The 17164-nt window shown below is 42.1% G+C and overlaps 1 protein-coding gene across 2 annotated transcripts; it reads left to right on the forward strand.

Annotated features, from left to right (window-relative positions):
- The first annotated feature begins 282 nt into the window (after positions 1–282).
- Positions 283–10527, forward strand: txn2 (thioredoxin 2). Of its 2 annotated transcripts, none has more exons than XM_078161353.1 (4): positions 283–419; positions 4730–5010; positions 8753–8876; positions 9637–10527. In XM_078161353.1, the coding sequence occupies exons 2-4, from the start codon at positions 4730–4732 to the stop codon at positions 9751–9753; spliced, it is 522 nt and encodes a 173-aa protein (XP_078017479.1). In that variant the 5' UTR covers positions 283–419; the 3' UTR covers positions 9754–10527. The 2 variants fall into 2 exon arrangements, with proteins under 2 accessions (XP_078017479.1, XP_033499918.2); XM_033644027.2 differs by lacking the exon at positions 283–419 and adding an exon at positions 569–688.
- Positions 10528–17164: the final 6637 nt, after the last annotated feature.

Below are 17164 nucleotides of genomic sequence, written 5' to 3' on the forward strand. Positions count from 1 at the left end.
AAGAAGTTGGTCAAAATTTAAAAAAAAAAACAACTTTATTTACAATTTTAAGTAGAATTGAATTAAGATAAGTAGATTAGAATATCTTAAATAAAGTAATTTGACCACTTAATATCGGCACAACTTTTGGATAAATATTAAGTTGGTTCAACTTAATTAAGTTTTTCTAGGTCAAAGAAAATCTTGTTGGTTGTACTAAACTAATTGAGTGTGTCAGTTGGAACTACTTTCAAAGATACATGTAGTGTAAACGGACTGTCCTGTACTTCCTCATCTGACCAGGCGAGGGCGCCGCTCAGAGCGCAGCGGACATGAGAGGCGCTAAAAAGCTGCTCTGTCCCTTTTTCTATCTGCGGCATTAAAGCGGAAGTACTTCACTGGTCCGCCAAGGCCGAGATCACCGCTACCAGAGGAGCAAGGTAAACACTGAAAACACATCCTATTCTTTTATTCCACCTCCGCCGTGTGTGACATTTAGGAGTGTGTTCAGAAACTGTCCGGGCCGAGTGTGTGTGTGTGACACAGCGCGAGGAGGAGACGGAGGGAGAGGTTAGGAGGAAGAGGAGGAGGAGGAGGAGGACGAAGAGGGCAAAGTCATACGTAACGTAGGTTATGGGAGCAAATGAGGCGCCGGGTTAGCAAACATAACAAGCTGTGAAAACACTGAGACTGAGGCAGAGACTAGATGGTAATGAGGAAATATTAATTAAGACACTTATTTAAACTCTGTTTGTTCGTGTGTGTGTGTGTGTGTGTGTGTGAGTGTGTTTTAACAGCAGAGCAACATGGCTTCAGACAAACTGTTAATCAGAGCTGGACTGTAACCAAGTACTTTTACTCAAGTACTTCTGTAGCTGAATACCTCCATTTTATGCTACTTTATATCCTCCACACCTCAAAGGGAAATACTGTACTTTGTGCTCCACTTTAATTATATGAATGTCTTGCTTATAACTGTGTTATATCTGTATAACTGTGCCCAGCCTGCATGGACATAGAAGGCACCATAAACTCATACTAGCCACCAGGACCACAGTGTGGATTATATATTTTAAAACAACAAGAGACAATTCACAAACAGAAAACACTCATTCTTGAGAGCTGGGACTAAACCTTATTTCTTTGGGTGGAAGATTAAGTTTTACCCTTGAGTTATGCGGGGAAATGTATTTAAAAAATATTTATTGCAGAAACATATAGTGTAAGAGAGTCCTGAGAGCAGCTGTTATAACTATAATGTCTTAAATGAGGCACTTTATTGTGTAATCTCATATTATACTTGAAGATAAACACTCATTGAAACACTGAACTTTAAAACTATCCATCAACTCAAAATGGCAGCAGCAGGATTGTAAAGAAAGCAGAGGCTAAATAAGTACTCCAATCAAATCAAATTTATTTATATATCACATTTAATGTTGTACATGCTGTACAAAAGATAAGAGTGACACACAAATATATAGCGATATAACATGTACACAGATATAAAACAGAATAAAACTGGCAAGAACAAATACAAACATGAAAAGATTGTAAAATATTAAAACCACTACGAACAACCAAAGGCCATTGAAAACACGTACACTTTAAGATTCATCTTAAAAGTGTCAATGCAGGAGGAGGATTTAATTGAGAGTGGAAGGCTACACCAGAGCTCTGGAGCAGCTACCACAAAGGCACGATCACAATACTCCGACCTTTTATTCAAGTAAAAGTAGGAGTACCACCGTGTAGACATACTCCATTACAAGCAATAGTCCTGCATTAAAAAATGTACTCAAGTAAGGGCACAGAAGTTTTGCACCAAAATATACTTAAAGTTTACAAAGGAAAAGCACTCTCTATGCAGAGTGGCCCATTTCACAATGATGTAAATTGTATTACTGGATTATAATTATTGATGCATTCATGTGACCATCACTGTCATGTTGCGGGTGGTGAAGATGGAGCAAATTTTAATTACTTACATGTTGCTGGGTACCTTAACCTATAATAATATATCATATTTTGTAGGGATACATAATAGTGTCACATCATCAGTATAAGCCAACATACTATATAATTTATTACTCTGCACAATGAATGAATATTACATACTTTTAAATAGGGCCCGACCAATATGGATTTTTCTGGGGGTGATGCTGATTCTGATAACCGATATATCGGCCGATTAAATTTTTACGTTTTTCAATTTAAAAAAAACCCCGAAATACCTGCTTTTGATGGGTTAAATATAGTTCAAACACTCGTTACAAAGATATAAATCGAAGGAACTATTTTCAAATGCATTTATTATCAGAAATTGTGTGGATCAAGCAGCATATGAACGATTTGAACACAAAATAAATCAAAAATATGATGTGCAAAAAGGCAGTAAACCTCTGGGAAATAAAATAATCATGCAAAGTCTATATGAATTAAGACATTCACATGTGTGTTCACAGTACCAGAGTTCTTCTTATTATTGCCAGTTTAACAGAGGTAGGTTATAGTGCAAAAAGTAACACAAGGACATCATTTCTAAGTAAAACACCATATTCCCTGCATTTTATTAGTGATGAAAATATAAGTGTTAAAGCTATAGTGTGTAACTTCTGTGGCCCCTCAGCGGATAATGCATTATTACAACAAATAAGCTGGCACTTCCGTGTACACAGAGTAACACTCACTTTACACCGTGTACACAACGCTACACAAGGACGAACACCAGGCTGCTAACATTACATTACGTTCATAGCACCATTTCCAAGAAAATAATAAAGTACTAGGTCCAGTACATGTAACAGCAACACATACTACTCATAATATAATTATAAACCAAGTCACTTACTTATCCAACAGCAGCAAGGCAACATCCGTGTCTGCCCTCAGCCCAATTTCTTCCTTCAGGGCTCTCCACCGAGGAAAAGTGACGGCAATACAAATCCTTGTTTGCCTTCTCCGTCGGTCACTTTCCTTCTTTGCTAATAGACCTTCAGCCGAACGTCCAGGCTTTTTCTTTGTGGTAGGATCCACTTCTGAACCGTGTCTCGGCCGCTTCTCCGCCATGTTGCTTTCTCTTTCTACCTGCGCTCTACCTCTTGCTATGACACTCTCCGCTCTTCCTCCCCCTCCCTTCTTGTTGTGAGGAAGCATTTCCTGTGCGCCAGCGCAGGAATGTCACCGGTCGACACACAAACTAAAAATGATATATATTGAAAAATACTGCGAGATGTTAGGAGCCGATCGGCTCAATCAGCATTGTGTCATCTCCTCTAGTAGTGGCTTGGGTGAAACGGACATTTACGGACCTGTAGAAGTTACACACTATAGCTTTAACATCGGCACTATAGCTTTAACATCGGCGGCAATCGGCCAACTTTCGGCCGATTGCCGATTACTCTCTAATGGCTATAATCGGCCGATTCAATCGCCCTACTTTTAAAAGTATAGTATTTCATGTCTCCATCTGCTGGTGGGCCGTCACGATAAGAGTATACATGTGTAATATGATGTTAATTCCACTACAGGAGAGACCTGATGATCACTAACATTAGGTGGGGAAAAAAGGAAATATATGTATCAGTTATCGGCCAAACAAGTTGTCATATATCGGCATATCGCACAGCAAAAATTCTAATATCGTGCATCCCCAGTATTAAGCCTTCCTCACAGTGACTTAATGTTTTTCTTAAATAGCTTTTTGTGCAGCTGAAGACTTAAATTCAGACCATGTTATCTGTATATAATAACATACCCAGTTTAATATCCAAGCACAAGGCTTAATTCTAAATTAGCTTCCTGAATCTGTAGACCTGAAAATGACCTCCCGAACGACTTGATTAATTCTTTCAGCCCTAATCCTGATCCTCCTGGCCAGTGACGTCTGCCAGTTTTTAATACTGCTGGTAGACGTAGGTGTTTAATAGGATTTAAGATCCTTTTATTTTAAATTAAATAGTTTTTTTAAAGTTTTTTATAGTTTTTAAAAGATGTCTCAGTGCTTTTTGCTGCCTAGTAACATGAATGAAACCTTTCCTGCCCCAAGGGGAAAATATACGTCACAAAAAACATATAAAAAAAACATCATCTCTGGGAATTTGATGTAGGACATTAGCACCAGTTCCAGACCATGTGATCAGAGCTCATTAAGTAGCTGAGTGGTAAGTGGGACAAATTATGTGGTGCCTCTTTTAGTCCGCACCCTGGGCACGCTTAACCTGCACCCTGAAGGTCAGAGCGCTTATGGAGACCATAAAGAGTGCAGTGGATCTGCTGTGATTTTATGAGCACTGGTCTGTCATGTGATTTTATACTGCACACTGGTTATCTTGCCTCCCAGTTAAACAACCCAGCCCAGTTTGTTCTTGTTTTGCACAGATTCAGATTCAGACACCTTTTATTAATCCCACCAGGGGCCGTTTGTTTGAGCAGCTCTTCTCGCACACAGTGCAGTCGTGCAGTTCATTTTTTCTTCTCTTACTGGTTTCATCATCAGTTCAAAGGCCTATCAGTGCCTTGGCTTTAAAGTCATGATAGAATCTAGTCAAAGCTTGTTTGTGCCTCAGGGTAATGCACATAAATCATACAGGTAAACACACACACACACCCACAGTACGCCATGTGTGTATAGAACAGCTGTAAACATGCAGGCCTTACAGACGCTCTTATGATGCAGTAAAAGGTGTGTCAAACTGTCCTGAAATCACAATGACCTTAATCAACATCCTTCTTCTGTTCGCTCACTCAGATGGCTCACAGGCTGCTAGTACGCAGAATCTGGACGTCCTCTTTGAAAGACATCCGCTGCCTCCCAGTGTCCACTGCCGCCACCGCCTCCTCGTCTACTTTTTCCACCTCGCTGCAGTCCGCCACAAGCCGGGTCTCCTTCCTGTCCCCCTCACGCACTCTGCCTCACTCCCTCCCTCACACTACCCGCCGGGAAGTCTCCTTCAACGTTCAGGACCACGACGACTTCACAGACAGGGTCATCAAGAGCGAGCTGCCCGTGCTAGTTGATTTCCATGCACAGTGAGTATGGCGGGTTGTCGATGATGGTCTGACCTAACAGACCGACTATATGAAAGTATACACTAATTAAAGTGGTTAGATGTAATGTGATCCTAAAATGGACTTGAAAAAATGAAGAAATGCATCATCTCCTTGCATCTGAGAATGATGAACATTAAAGTATGATTTCCTTTGATTGGCTCAGTGATTGCAGCGCTACAATCTTGTATGTTAAAGGGAAATTTCAGTTTATTTCAACCTGTCTCCTATCGTCCTAAATTTGTTTCAAGTGACTAGTAACATAAAAATAATAGTTAGCATGTTAGCTGTTAGCCTAGATACAGCTGGGGCGCATAGTAGCGTCAGACCTGTTAAAACGTAAGTGAACGGGCAGCCTTCAAGTGCAAAGTTAGTCCACTAAACAAGCTTTTTGTCCACAAAGACCGCCTCATATCGTTAGGATAAATGTCAGAGAACATATAGAAAACGACATGTAAACGTGTTGTCTTACCTTACCGGTGTGCTGCCATGTTTGTTTACCATTTAGCTCTGCTTTCCAAAGCGCGGCCGAAATATCGCAAGAACAAGCAGCGATCTCACACCGTGCCTGAAATCTCGCGAGCTCTAGATAAAGCCCAGCTGGATACTACTCCAGGTGGAGGTGTCTCGTCCTCGGTCACATCCAGACCTTGAAAATAAGGCTGCAACCGGTCCCATTCCTTGCAACAGAGGCATTCCTCTTCTGTGGGCACTGGGGCACAGCATTCACAGGTACACCACCAATCTCCAGAGCTACGCAGCCTTGCAGCAGCCATTCCTCCTCTCTCGTCCTCTACCTGTTGTGCCTCTCTCTCTCTCCTCCTCCGTTCTTCAATTTCACGAAGCTCTTCGTCAATGTATTCTGGCTCAAATAAATAAGGGCGGCCATCAAACTCTGCAAAATCAAATTCCTCCTCCACAAAGTCGAAGTCTGGCAAAAAGTCAGCCATTATTCTATAAATCTTTCATAAAATAAATGAATGAACTTTTCAGGCTACTGTCCGGTTCTGCCTTCCAGCTGTTGCTGCTTGTTCTCGCGAGATTTCAGGCACGGTATGAGATCGCTGCTTGTTCTCGCGATATTTCGGCAGCGCTTTGAAAGCAGAGCTAGATGGTAAACAAACATGGCAGCACACCGGTAAGGTAAGACAACACGTTTACATGTCGTTTTCTATGTGTTCTCTGACATTTATCCTAACGATATGAGGCGGTCTTTGTGGAAAAAAAGCTTGTTTAGTGGACTAACTTTGCCCTTGAAGGTTGCCCGTTCACTTACGTTTTAACAGGTCTGACGCTACTATGCGCCCCGGCTGTATCTAGGCTAACGGCTAACATGCTAACTATTATTTTTATGTCACTAGTCACTTGAAACAAATTTAGGACGATAGGAGACAGGTTGAAATAAATCGAAATTTCCCTTTAATTAAAGTGATGTAGAAAAAGGATTAAACCAACTCATAAAGATTGTGCAAACAGCATTAAACACACATAGTGGTGGGTTTTAGATTTGATTTTAAAGCTGGCACTGATTTTGCCTTTAAGGGAAGCTTTGGTATTTTTCAACCTGGACCTTATTTTCCCATGTGTTTGTGTCTAAGTGACTAACAGGAACAACAATGATTGAAAGTGTTGAGCGAGAGAGCTTTGACCAGCAGCCATGAAACCGGTTGTAATGTAAACACTCGGGGGGGTTGTGTCCTGTAAATGTACGTCCATTACAAGTGTTTGTTTTTGTCACTGACAGGCTGAAACTACTATTTTAAGTGTCTGATAACATCATGTAAAGGATCCCTACAGAGATGGAGCTTTTTGTTAAACTTTAATGTCATTTTTGTTTAACTAGAAACAGCCCGGAGGTCATCATCATCAAACCCACCAGACTCTGTTTAAATAAACACTAATTTTATCATCGTAAAATACACTTCATTCAGAGTCGACAGCAACAAAAAAAAACTTACAAAAACAGTCCTGGTTCATCTTTCCATTGATCCAACAATTTCTAACCCTTGTTTGGTTGAAATTAAACTTTAATTCACACAGTTTTGTCATGTTCACACCGTTACTCTCACAAGTTTGAACGCTAGAGCATTTTTCTGTTGGCTTTCTTCACACAGGAAATTACTGAATCGATAAATGAACGTCGGCTGGTACGTCCTCTGCGTCATGCATCCCCGGAGGATCTCAAAGTTCAGCTTTCCCAACTCTTGCAAATAAGTGTATGACGCAAAATCAGGCTTCTCGCTTCATTCACAACGCTTAATTTGCGTATTTCGCGTCAAGTTCATCGTGCCGCCTGGCGGTGTTTCGCATCTAATTGCGTCTTTATATTGACTTAATATGTAATTCACTCTCGCAAATTGTTTTATTCATGCCTGGTGTGAACACAACATTAGATGTGAAAATATGCTGACTTTATACACGCTTAAATTGCTATTGATTTAAATGGAGTCTGGTGGGTTTGGCGATTTAGGGGGTGTTTCTGATTGAACAAAAGGATCCTACTCTAAAACAAAAAGGTCTATCTCTGTAGGGATCCTTTCCGTAATGTTGTCAGACACTCCAGAGACAATCTGAGCCTGTCAGTGGCAAAAACAAACACTTTCAGTTGACATAAATTGCATACACCCAGAGTGGTTACATAGGAGCCTGTTTCACAGCTGCAGTAGTCTCGCTCATACTGAACCAATTTTCAAAATTGTGGTTCTCATTAGTTATTTAGGCACAAAAACAAAAGTTATCCTTTAAAATGCTAAGTTTAAAATCATGATTTAAGCTAATTAAGGCGTTTGTCTTCTTTCGTGCTTCTTCTCTAATCATTGAAAAGTTTAAATGCTAATCTAGCTAGGCTGTGTTTTTTTACATAAGTTAAGTGTTCTGTAATTAACTGTCTTGCATGATAAAAACCAGCCGCACTCTCAGCGACCAGGACTGAAGGTCGCTGTGGTGGAGCAGTTTGGGAAATCCTTAAAATCTGTATCAACACTGATGTGTGGGTGTTGTTTTGGGATTTAGGTACCGACCTTGAGACAGACCTTGTTTTAAAGCCGCCCTGCCTCTTTAAATGTCTAGAAGTGTAACATACAATGTGCGTGTGTGTTGCTGTTAAAAATAAACACACATGTACACCACTGACCGGGGGGATTCCACTCTGAAGACATGTGAGGTTACAGAGTTACTGGAAAGAAGCTGCTATATATACTCTGTGCTATAGAGAGGTCTTCATCTCTGTAGCTTTTTAATGATTTCATGCATTCTCATGTTGGGTGTAGACGACAGTATATCTCATCTGGATCCAGACACAGATTAGTCAGATAAAGGGTCAGCTCAGTGTCATCGTGTACTGAGATATGTTCCTGCTGTGACAAGTCAAAATGTCTGCTGTAAAGAAAACACTTTCAGTTTTTCTTTTTACTTTGTTTTACAGTGAAACTTGGTAAAATCCAATAAATACATACCATCATTTTTCATGTTTTTATTGTTAATCAATTATTAAACGTTCTCAAAGCTTAAAAGTTAAATTGTGCCATCCATTTGATCTGGTTTGCTCCTTGTTTTAAAATCATAGTAGCTTTTTCTACGGAGCACCTCGAGGGTCAGATGGTTGCTGGGGAGAAGGACATCTGGAATGCCTCGCTTAGCCTGCTGCCCCCGCGACCTGGCCCCTGATAAGTGGCTGAAAATGGATGGATGGACTTTGACTTTGGATCTGTTGGTGTGTTTTTAGGTGGTGTGGACCCTGTAAGATCCTCGGGCCGAGGTTGGAGAAGGCTGTCGCGAAACAGAAAGGCCGTGTTGCCATGGCAAAAGTTGACATAGACGATCACACAGACCTGGCCATCGAATACGGGGTGAGACTTTCAGTATTTTTGTGGCATTGTTGACTTTGCAATCTAAACTTTGTAGTTTGTGTACAATAATCATTGTTTTTTTTCCTGTGAATTAAAAAAATGCCTAAAGGACTTAATTTAGTACTTGATGTAAACCCATGTTGTATAGTCATAATGTTATTGTCTTGTCTTATAACACAGTAGCCCTAACCCTAGGTCAGACCAAAGATTTGCAATGAGACAAATCCGTTTAAAAATGGCAGAGAAAAGTTGCAGCGGTGTGCAGCCAATCAGCTTGTAGTGAACCCTGCTAGTCAAGTCAAAATAACCATGAACGCTGTGTTCGCTTGCTGCCACAGCTGCTCTCACACTAAAGCGGTTATGTTTCGTCGAGAATCTTTGGTTTGAACTGGGATTCACACAGATGTTGATTTGGATTTGTTTCTATCTCCGCTGCCGGCTTAAAAGCGAGACAGCTCTTTTCTCCTATTCCACAAACGTACCTTAATACAAAACGGCAAGGCAGCATAATGACATGACATTGCCGCCTTGAACAGGCAGTGTAAAAGGGGTTATTGGGTAGCCCTGGGCCGGTGACAGCCTGAGGAAGAGGCGTAGACACTCTGCATTAAAGACCTTTTAAACAAGAGCTGCTTGGTGTGCCCACTTATTTGTTTTGCGCTGGTCAGGTGGTACTTAGCTAAAAAAATATTTCAAAAGGGTACATTATGAAAAAAGATTAAGTAAGGCTGTTATAACACATGACTTGATGTGTTTCCAGGTGTCTGCTGTTCCGACAGTAATCGCCATACGGGGAGGTGACGTCGTTGACCATTTCGTGGGGATCAAAGATGATGATGAGTTGGACTCATTTGTCACCAAGATCATTGGACAATGAACCAGCTGTCCCCGCCCTGCCACTCACCACCGTTACGGTGCTGTTTTCTATGATCCTGGCTGCCATCTTGAGCCAGTTTATCAACAGCCGACAAATAAACAATCCCAGCTGGCAAACGCTCAAACGCTCACACCCATCCCTAGACACACACTGCTTTAGCTTTGCATTGCGGCCTCTGTCTCCTTCTGTTTTGTGTTTCCTCCTGTTTTATTTTTTGTCTAGAGATGGGTGTGTGCTTCCATTAAAACTTTAGTTCATGCCATGCTCCATTTTGCAGAAGTTTCATTTCTCTCCACAATGTGATGGCTCCTCAGCTCCGCTCATTACAGGAGCAGCCGGGCCGGTTGTGTACGTTTGCTGTAAAAGTTTGTAGAATGGAAAATACGCCGCTGTACTGCACTTATACTGTATAACATGAGGGATGAACGTGTCTAGTTGTAGTGCTGGAGAGGATTTATCTTAAGAGCTGACAATACTGAATGAGGCTTGTGACAGTGTTAACTGTAGTTCCTGCTTTAGTCCACACGGTGGCGGCGTTTCATTAACATCGCTCAGCCACACATGGTCATTTTACACCATTATGCCTAATAACGTGAGAACGGAAGGTGTGTGTGTGCGTGTGTGAGTGCGTGTGTGTATCTGGGTCCTGACTGTGAATCTAACGTCAAGTGGGAATTACAAATCTGAGTTTGATTTAGTTTATTACTCAAATGAACTCTATGTACCGGAAACATGACCAAGTGACATAATAAAGGAGTCAGAAGATGTTCTGTATGTGAATCGTGTTTTTGTCTGTGGTCGGAAAAAATGACAAGGGGGTCGCAGTTTTATTGTCCCTAATGACACTGATGCAATATGAGGCTTTGTACTTCCCCTGTGGTGGTTGCGCTGACAGCACTGGGAGGATGCAGTTTGACTTATATACCTATGGGAGAAAAGGATGGGAGATTTTCACAGGGCATACTACAGAAAACACACCAAGCAGCGGCGAAGCGTGCCCTGCAGCAAGATGCTATGTTGTACTGTATCTATGGAAAGCTGCAGTGGCCGTCTGACTCTGCAGCAAAGTACGAGAACACTAGAAGTTGGGGATAGTCTTGTAGTGGTGAATTGAAGCTAGTAAATGAGTCCTGTGACTCCTGAGACACGTTGACCTATGCTCCAAAAACTTCGCGCCTGAAAGACATGAACACGCCTCTTGGATTTATTGCCCAGATCCTTTTTTTTTCTTCTGTTAGGCTGTTCACATTATTTTTAAATTGAGGTCAACATCAAATTCCAGAGGGAACTGGTCATCGTCCTGAACTGACCCACACTGGATACTAGTTGTATTTATCTTTTATGATAAGAGGATACATTAAATGATAAATTATAATGGTAACTAAAATTGTAAATAATTTGAAAACACACATTTGGCATGTATTGACTTAAATGAAACACACACAGTTTCAGGGTTATTGGGTTAATTGTTTTCATGTGTGTTTGTCCACCTGTGAATATAAGTAGAATATGCACTGATTAATGATTCATTATAGCAGTAAACTGTAGTTTAAAGAATAGAGTGAGACTCGGCATGAGTAAACTGTTTCTGTATTAATTGTAGTATCTTCGTGAGCTTATCGGTGAAGATTCTCAGTCATCCAGGTCATGGTAATCCTCAGGGTTATATCGTAGGCAACCGGACTTTCTTGAGTCATCCAAGAGACTTCTTCAAACTTAATGTGTTTTAAACAGTTGACACTTTATTTTAAGAAGTTGGTTAAAATCAAAAACAGTTTATACAGTTTTGAGTAGGATGGAATTAAAATAAATGAGTTAGAATATCTTAAAAATAAAATAGTTTAATCACATCGACACAACTTTTGGATGAATATTATGTTGATTCAACTTAATTTAAGTTTTTAAATGTTAACGTAAATCATGTTGATCGTACTAAATTTATTTGAGTTTGTCAGCATTAAAAAAGACTTTTAGGATTTACTCTATAAGGCCAGAGTTGGACTGACTTAAAAATTTGCGTGCAAATTGTTAGCTTAATTTTTTACGTTTAACCACTGGATATTTTTAGAGTGTAGGCTACCAAAATTAATTTAATTTGTATTTACAGTATGAATAATTTATATAATTATAAATTGATACTTGGTGTCTGTGTATTGATACAATAATGCTACACAAAATATCGCGATACTATGCCCCACCACCACACGATGCTCAGTCCTATCTAATAAAGCCAAAAACTGATCTTAAAAATAAATATGATGTGCAGTGGAAGCCGGTGCATTCATGAGCAGATGATAAGGATGATGAGGTAAAAGAGAGACACATTTTTAATTATGGATTTCTGTGGAGAACTGGCTGCTATCTTTGTACGGAGGTGTGTGTGGATACGGAGTCAAAGCCAGGAGTGGTGCGATGATCGTGATGTGAATGGTTCCACTGGGACAGATTTCATCCAAAATTTTAGGGTGTTGAGGACCAGCTTTAACAACATCTCTCAGTGCCTCTCCATCTGTGGGTGGTGTAAAAATGAATTCTGATGTGACTGTTCAGACTGAGGTCACATCACAAAAATTCAGGGGGGTAGCTGGGGGATGACTTGTTGGTTTTTTTTGTTTTAATCTTGACCCTCCCTAGAGGCTTCAAATATTTTCCCTTAAGCCTCCATGAGTGACTGGCGGGAAAAAGCATAACCCTCCCTCCACCATAAATAATAATATATTCACACCAAATGCAGATAGTATCAGAGCCAATTAAATGTTCATACAGCACAGACAGTTTTTAAAGAAAATATGCCTTTCAAACCTACAAAATACAACCAGTTAGAGAGATATGTCTCTCCCTTAAGCCAAAATGAAAAGAAAAAACATAAATCTCTCCCCAGTGCTTAAAAAATTACTTGATGTGCCTCCCTTGTTTTGCACCATCCTCTCCTGTCTCATAAATAACTTCTTCTGGCGTATGTCCTGACACTTTCAGCTCTGTTGAGGCAAACCAGTCCAGTGTTTCATCATCCAGGTCAATTACACCACAATCGCCATTCGGTGGCCAGTGTTTGGGGCAGCTGGTTATTATGTGTTCCACAGTTTGCAGTGGTCTTAAGTCTGAGTCGTAAGTAGAGTCTTAAGTCTGTCCTCAGGTGGTTGAGGGTTGACCATTGCTTTCGGGGCAGGTGCTGGCTGGGAACATCTGCAGGGTCTTCAGTGTCGTGGTGGAGCCTTGATGGTTCTGCTGACTTCCACTGGTCCCTCCATCGTGCCTTGATCCAGGCAGTCTTGGAGATATCAGATGGTACGGAGCAGTTCTTGCAAACTCAGTGTGACATTTGGCCAACTTTGTATTAGCAGAGAGTGAAGGTTCTGAGACTATAGCATGTGCTCAGGCCTTCATTGTGTCCTTATCCTGTGAGATACAGGCCTACAGTATGTGTAAAAAACACAAAAATCTGACACTGTGTAAAATCAAGAAGGCCTCGTGACCCCCTGTGAAGCTTTAGCGACCCCTAGAGGGGTTGAGACCCCCAGTTTGGGAACCAGTGGCGTACGACAGTATTGACGAACATGACGTAGCTCTCAGTTAGTGTTATCGTATGTCAGTGTCGTACGTACCACGTCTCTCTGCTGTCTGTCTGAACATGTAGGTGTTACTCACCCTGTCACAACCCTCTCATAAGCGTAACTAAAAACGCCCACACACCACCCTCCACTTATCGCTGCCCTCTAAATTACCTCCCTTCTGTCATCCCCTCAAATCAGCAACGTCCACCCTCTCGTCTGTCTCTCTAATCTTCACATCACAATGCACTGAGTCTCTCACCTGATCAAACATCCACTGCCCAACCACCTTTCTCTCCTCCATCACAGTCAGACAGACTCTGACCCTCCGGCACACAGCTGACTGCCCCACTTAGCCTCTTATGTTCAGTTTCACCTGCTGAGTAAGATGTCAGACCACCTGCTCGTCTGTCACCAGTCCAAATGCATGAGATTACTGCTTTTAAACAGTCATACAGACATGGTGTGGGGCCCCAGACCCTTCTGTGGAGGTGGGACCAAGTCATTAGCTGTGTCTCAGTTCAGGGGCTGCAGCTGCCGAAGGCCACGCCCAAGTCAAGTTGCAAGTCTTTTTTTGTTTTTGTCAAGTCAAGCCCAAAGTCATCAAATTTGTGATTCGAGTCTGACTCTCTGCCATGTGACCCTAGTTTATGCCTCTGCCTTTCTGTACTGTAGGCTAGTGGTTCCCAACCTGGGGGTCCCGGCTCCCACTAGGGGTCACTTAAGCTTCATGGGGGAGGTCGCGAGATCTTCTTAATTTTAAAGGGTGTAAAGCCCCGTTTCCATCAAACACTTTCAGTATGGTGCCTTTGGAACCAACAGTAACCCTTCAGACATGGTACCTAGACCCTAGTGTTTCCACCACAGACAGTCCTCTTAAATGTGGGCGGGGCTGCTCCGTCCAGCACTCACTGTATTTCCTCCTTTATCAGTCTGCACCTGGTTTATCGTCCACAGAACGAGGCTGCACGCCCACATTTTCAGAACAAAATAGAACAGGCTGCAGTGAGAGTCTCTCTCCATGGGATATTTAAAAATAGCAGCTTTGTGCATTTAGTCCTTCTCAGGCAAGCTCAGGGGTTTAGTGTTGCTGGAGCCCACAGGAACGACGCTCCGTGACTCTTTTTTTCCTCCAAGTGGTGATTAACAGTCACCGGCAGTCGGCCCAGTGAATGAAGTTATTTTTTCTCAGACTCCAGCTGCTGTGAGAGGCAGCAAAACATCCTTTCATTTTATAGTTACAGTTTACTAATAAAACTCTCCACAGTATGAACAGTGGTTACATGAGCCTCAAAACCAGACACAACTCAGCCCTGAGCAGAGTGACCGTCCTCTACTGACCAATCAGACTGCAGTGTTCACAGCTCCACCTTTTAGTACCAGATCTGTGTGCTAGGTACCCCAACAGAGGGGGGACCAAACATGGGGACGCTAAGGAACGGTTCCACTGGTACCATCCACAACTTATCATCTGCTGAAAGTTCATCCAAAATGCTCGTCTTACACAACCTTCCTGCAGTGATAGTGTTCACTATTTATGTTATTGTTATGCACTGAAAATAATGAGATATCCATAAAATATGTCACTCAGTCAGGGGTCGTTAGTTTACTCAGTGATAGAAATGGCGTCCCTTCGGGTAAAAGGTTGGGAATCACTGCTGTAGACTTCTGACCTCTGCAGCTGTCTGCTTGTTTGGTTGCTATGTTTCACAATAATAAAAACAAAAGTGATAAATTGTGTTATCACTGGAGAGTGTAAATCATTAACAGCAGGACGACGCAACAAGAAACTGTTTTATATGAGACAAAATAAGTAATATCTCCCATTTTGTTTTACCTGCTTTACTATACACACTTTGGTGTGAGAACTCTGTCCTATAAGGCCGTGTGTGTGTGTGTGTGTGTGTGTGTGTGTGTGGAGAGGGATTAAAGGCTTTCTGTGTCACTGCCCGCTAGAAACACTCGCGTAAATGAGGTCAAACAAAGCAGAAGGAGACAGGAGAGCACCTGCAGTCAGAGAGTCCCGCTAGTCATCATTTCATCACGCCGTCTTCTCTCACAACTCGCTAACCGACAAACATTCCCACCTCTGCCTGCCTTCCCATCCTGGCATGTTATTACAGAGCCCACAGCTGACAGAATCATGCCCGGGGCCTCCAGACTGCTTATTAAGCACACATCATTTGACATGTTCCATCTGCACTTTTAGTGGTCCTGGCTCGGCTTAGGTCATCACAGATGATGTATTCACGCAGAGCTGCTTCGGTAGCAACCAGAGGCAGAGACTCAGTGGTTTTTGAAACGGGGGGAATTCCACTGGCATTGCGTCAGCAGGTGATCCAGATGTACGATTGTTGTGCGCTGGATGAAAGGCATTCCTGCATAGCTTTGAGATGTCTGGGACTGCATGACAGCACCTTTTGTTAATGATCTACCACTCTAACCACTTGTTCTCTCTGCTTCTCAATAATCAGTCTCTATAGGCCTCTGGATTCATGACCCAGGCTGCCCCTTACACACACACACACACACACACACACCTCCCTGTGTTGTCTACTCATCCTCTTTGTCTGCCCTCACACAGAGGAGAGAGGTGACTGAATAGATGACGACAAGCTCCAAAGGTTCAAGAACAGCGCGTAACCCTACACCTCTTCCGCCAAAAACAATAGACCACACCTCCGTCCTCGCTCCCGCTGTCTCTCTCTCTTACTCAACCACTCTTGTGACCATATAAGGCAAAAAAAAGACAGGGGAAGCCAGTGGCGGCTGCTGCTGCTGCTGCTGCTGAACAAACGGTCTGAGAGGCAGAGCTGCACGTTGCTTCCACTGAGAGTATCCCAGCGCCTGAAACTGTTAATGTTTGCTGTGTTTGTTTGAAATGAAATTGCCTGTCAGTGATCCAAATGTTTTCTCTGTGTGTGTGAGGTTCCTGAATGTGTGGGAGAGCGAACAACTCTGTAACAACATTAAGATCTGGCACGGCCAGAGAGCATTCTGTGTTTATAGTAAATACTTTGCCGTATTTATGTTTTAAACACATGCTGCCCTCCACCTTGTTAGCTCTCCGTTCTGTTCCAGACAAATACCAAACCCAGACACAGACAAAGCAGCCACTGTTGCTGTTTGCATCACTCCATCTTTTTTCCCATGCGACGTACACACGGCTCACAATACTGTGTTGACCACATTAGAGGTGTTGTCACATCATTGCTGGTGATGAATTATCGCAGAGACATCTTAACAAAAGAGTGGAAGCTTTGCTTGTTTTGCCCTTTACTCCACATTCCTGAGTTTTGTGAGTCAACATGTGTCTTATCACTCCTTCCTGTGTACTGATTACAGAGGAAAGGAGGAGGATGTAGGCCAGCCCACACGCCAGAGGAAAATGTTTGCATTGTACGTTTCTACAAACCAGAAATACATCACATCATTTGCATGTTTCATGTGTATCATATCAATGTTTCTAAAGTAATGTAATGACATTTCATCGGGAGTTGGAGGGGATGGTGGATGGTGTGACACCAAGGTGAGATGTCTGTCTAACTGTCGACCAATATTTGAAACCAACAAACAACCAACTGCTTGTTTTACTGTGAGTCACTGCTGTGTTTCCTGTGCCTTTTTTTGCTACTAAACATGGGTGTTTTGTAGTGATGCATCGCTGCGTTTCCTGCTGGGGTGGTACCACGAAAAGCAATTGTTAAGAGACATCGCTGCCTTTCCAGCTCTGACAGTGCAACAAGAAGCATTTGATTTTACAAAGACAAAAAATGCATTTGGTTTTTTCAGAGACATTGCTGTGATTCCTGCCAGGATAGTGCCACGAAAAGCGGTTGTATTTTACCAAGACATCGCTG

The sequence above is a fragment of the Epinephelus lanceolatus genome, chromosome 18 (assembly GCF_041903045.1).
Source record: "Epinephelus lanceolatus isolate andai-2023 chromosome 18, ASM4190304v1, whole genome shotgun sequence".
Taxonomy (NCBI): Eukaryota; Metazoa; Chordata; class Actinopteri; order Perciformes; family Serranidae; genus Epinephelus; species Epinephelus lanceolatus.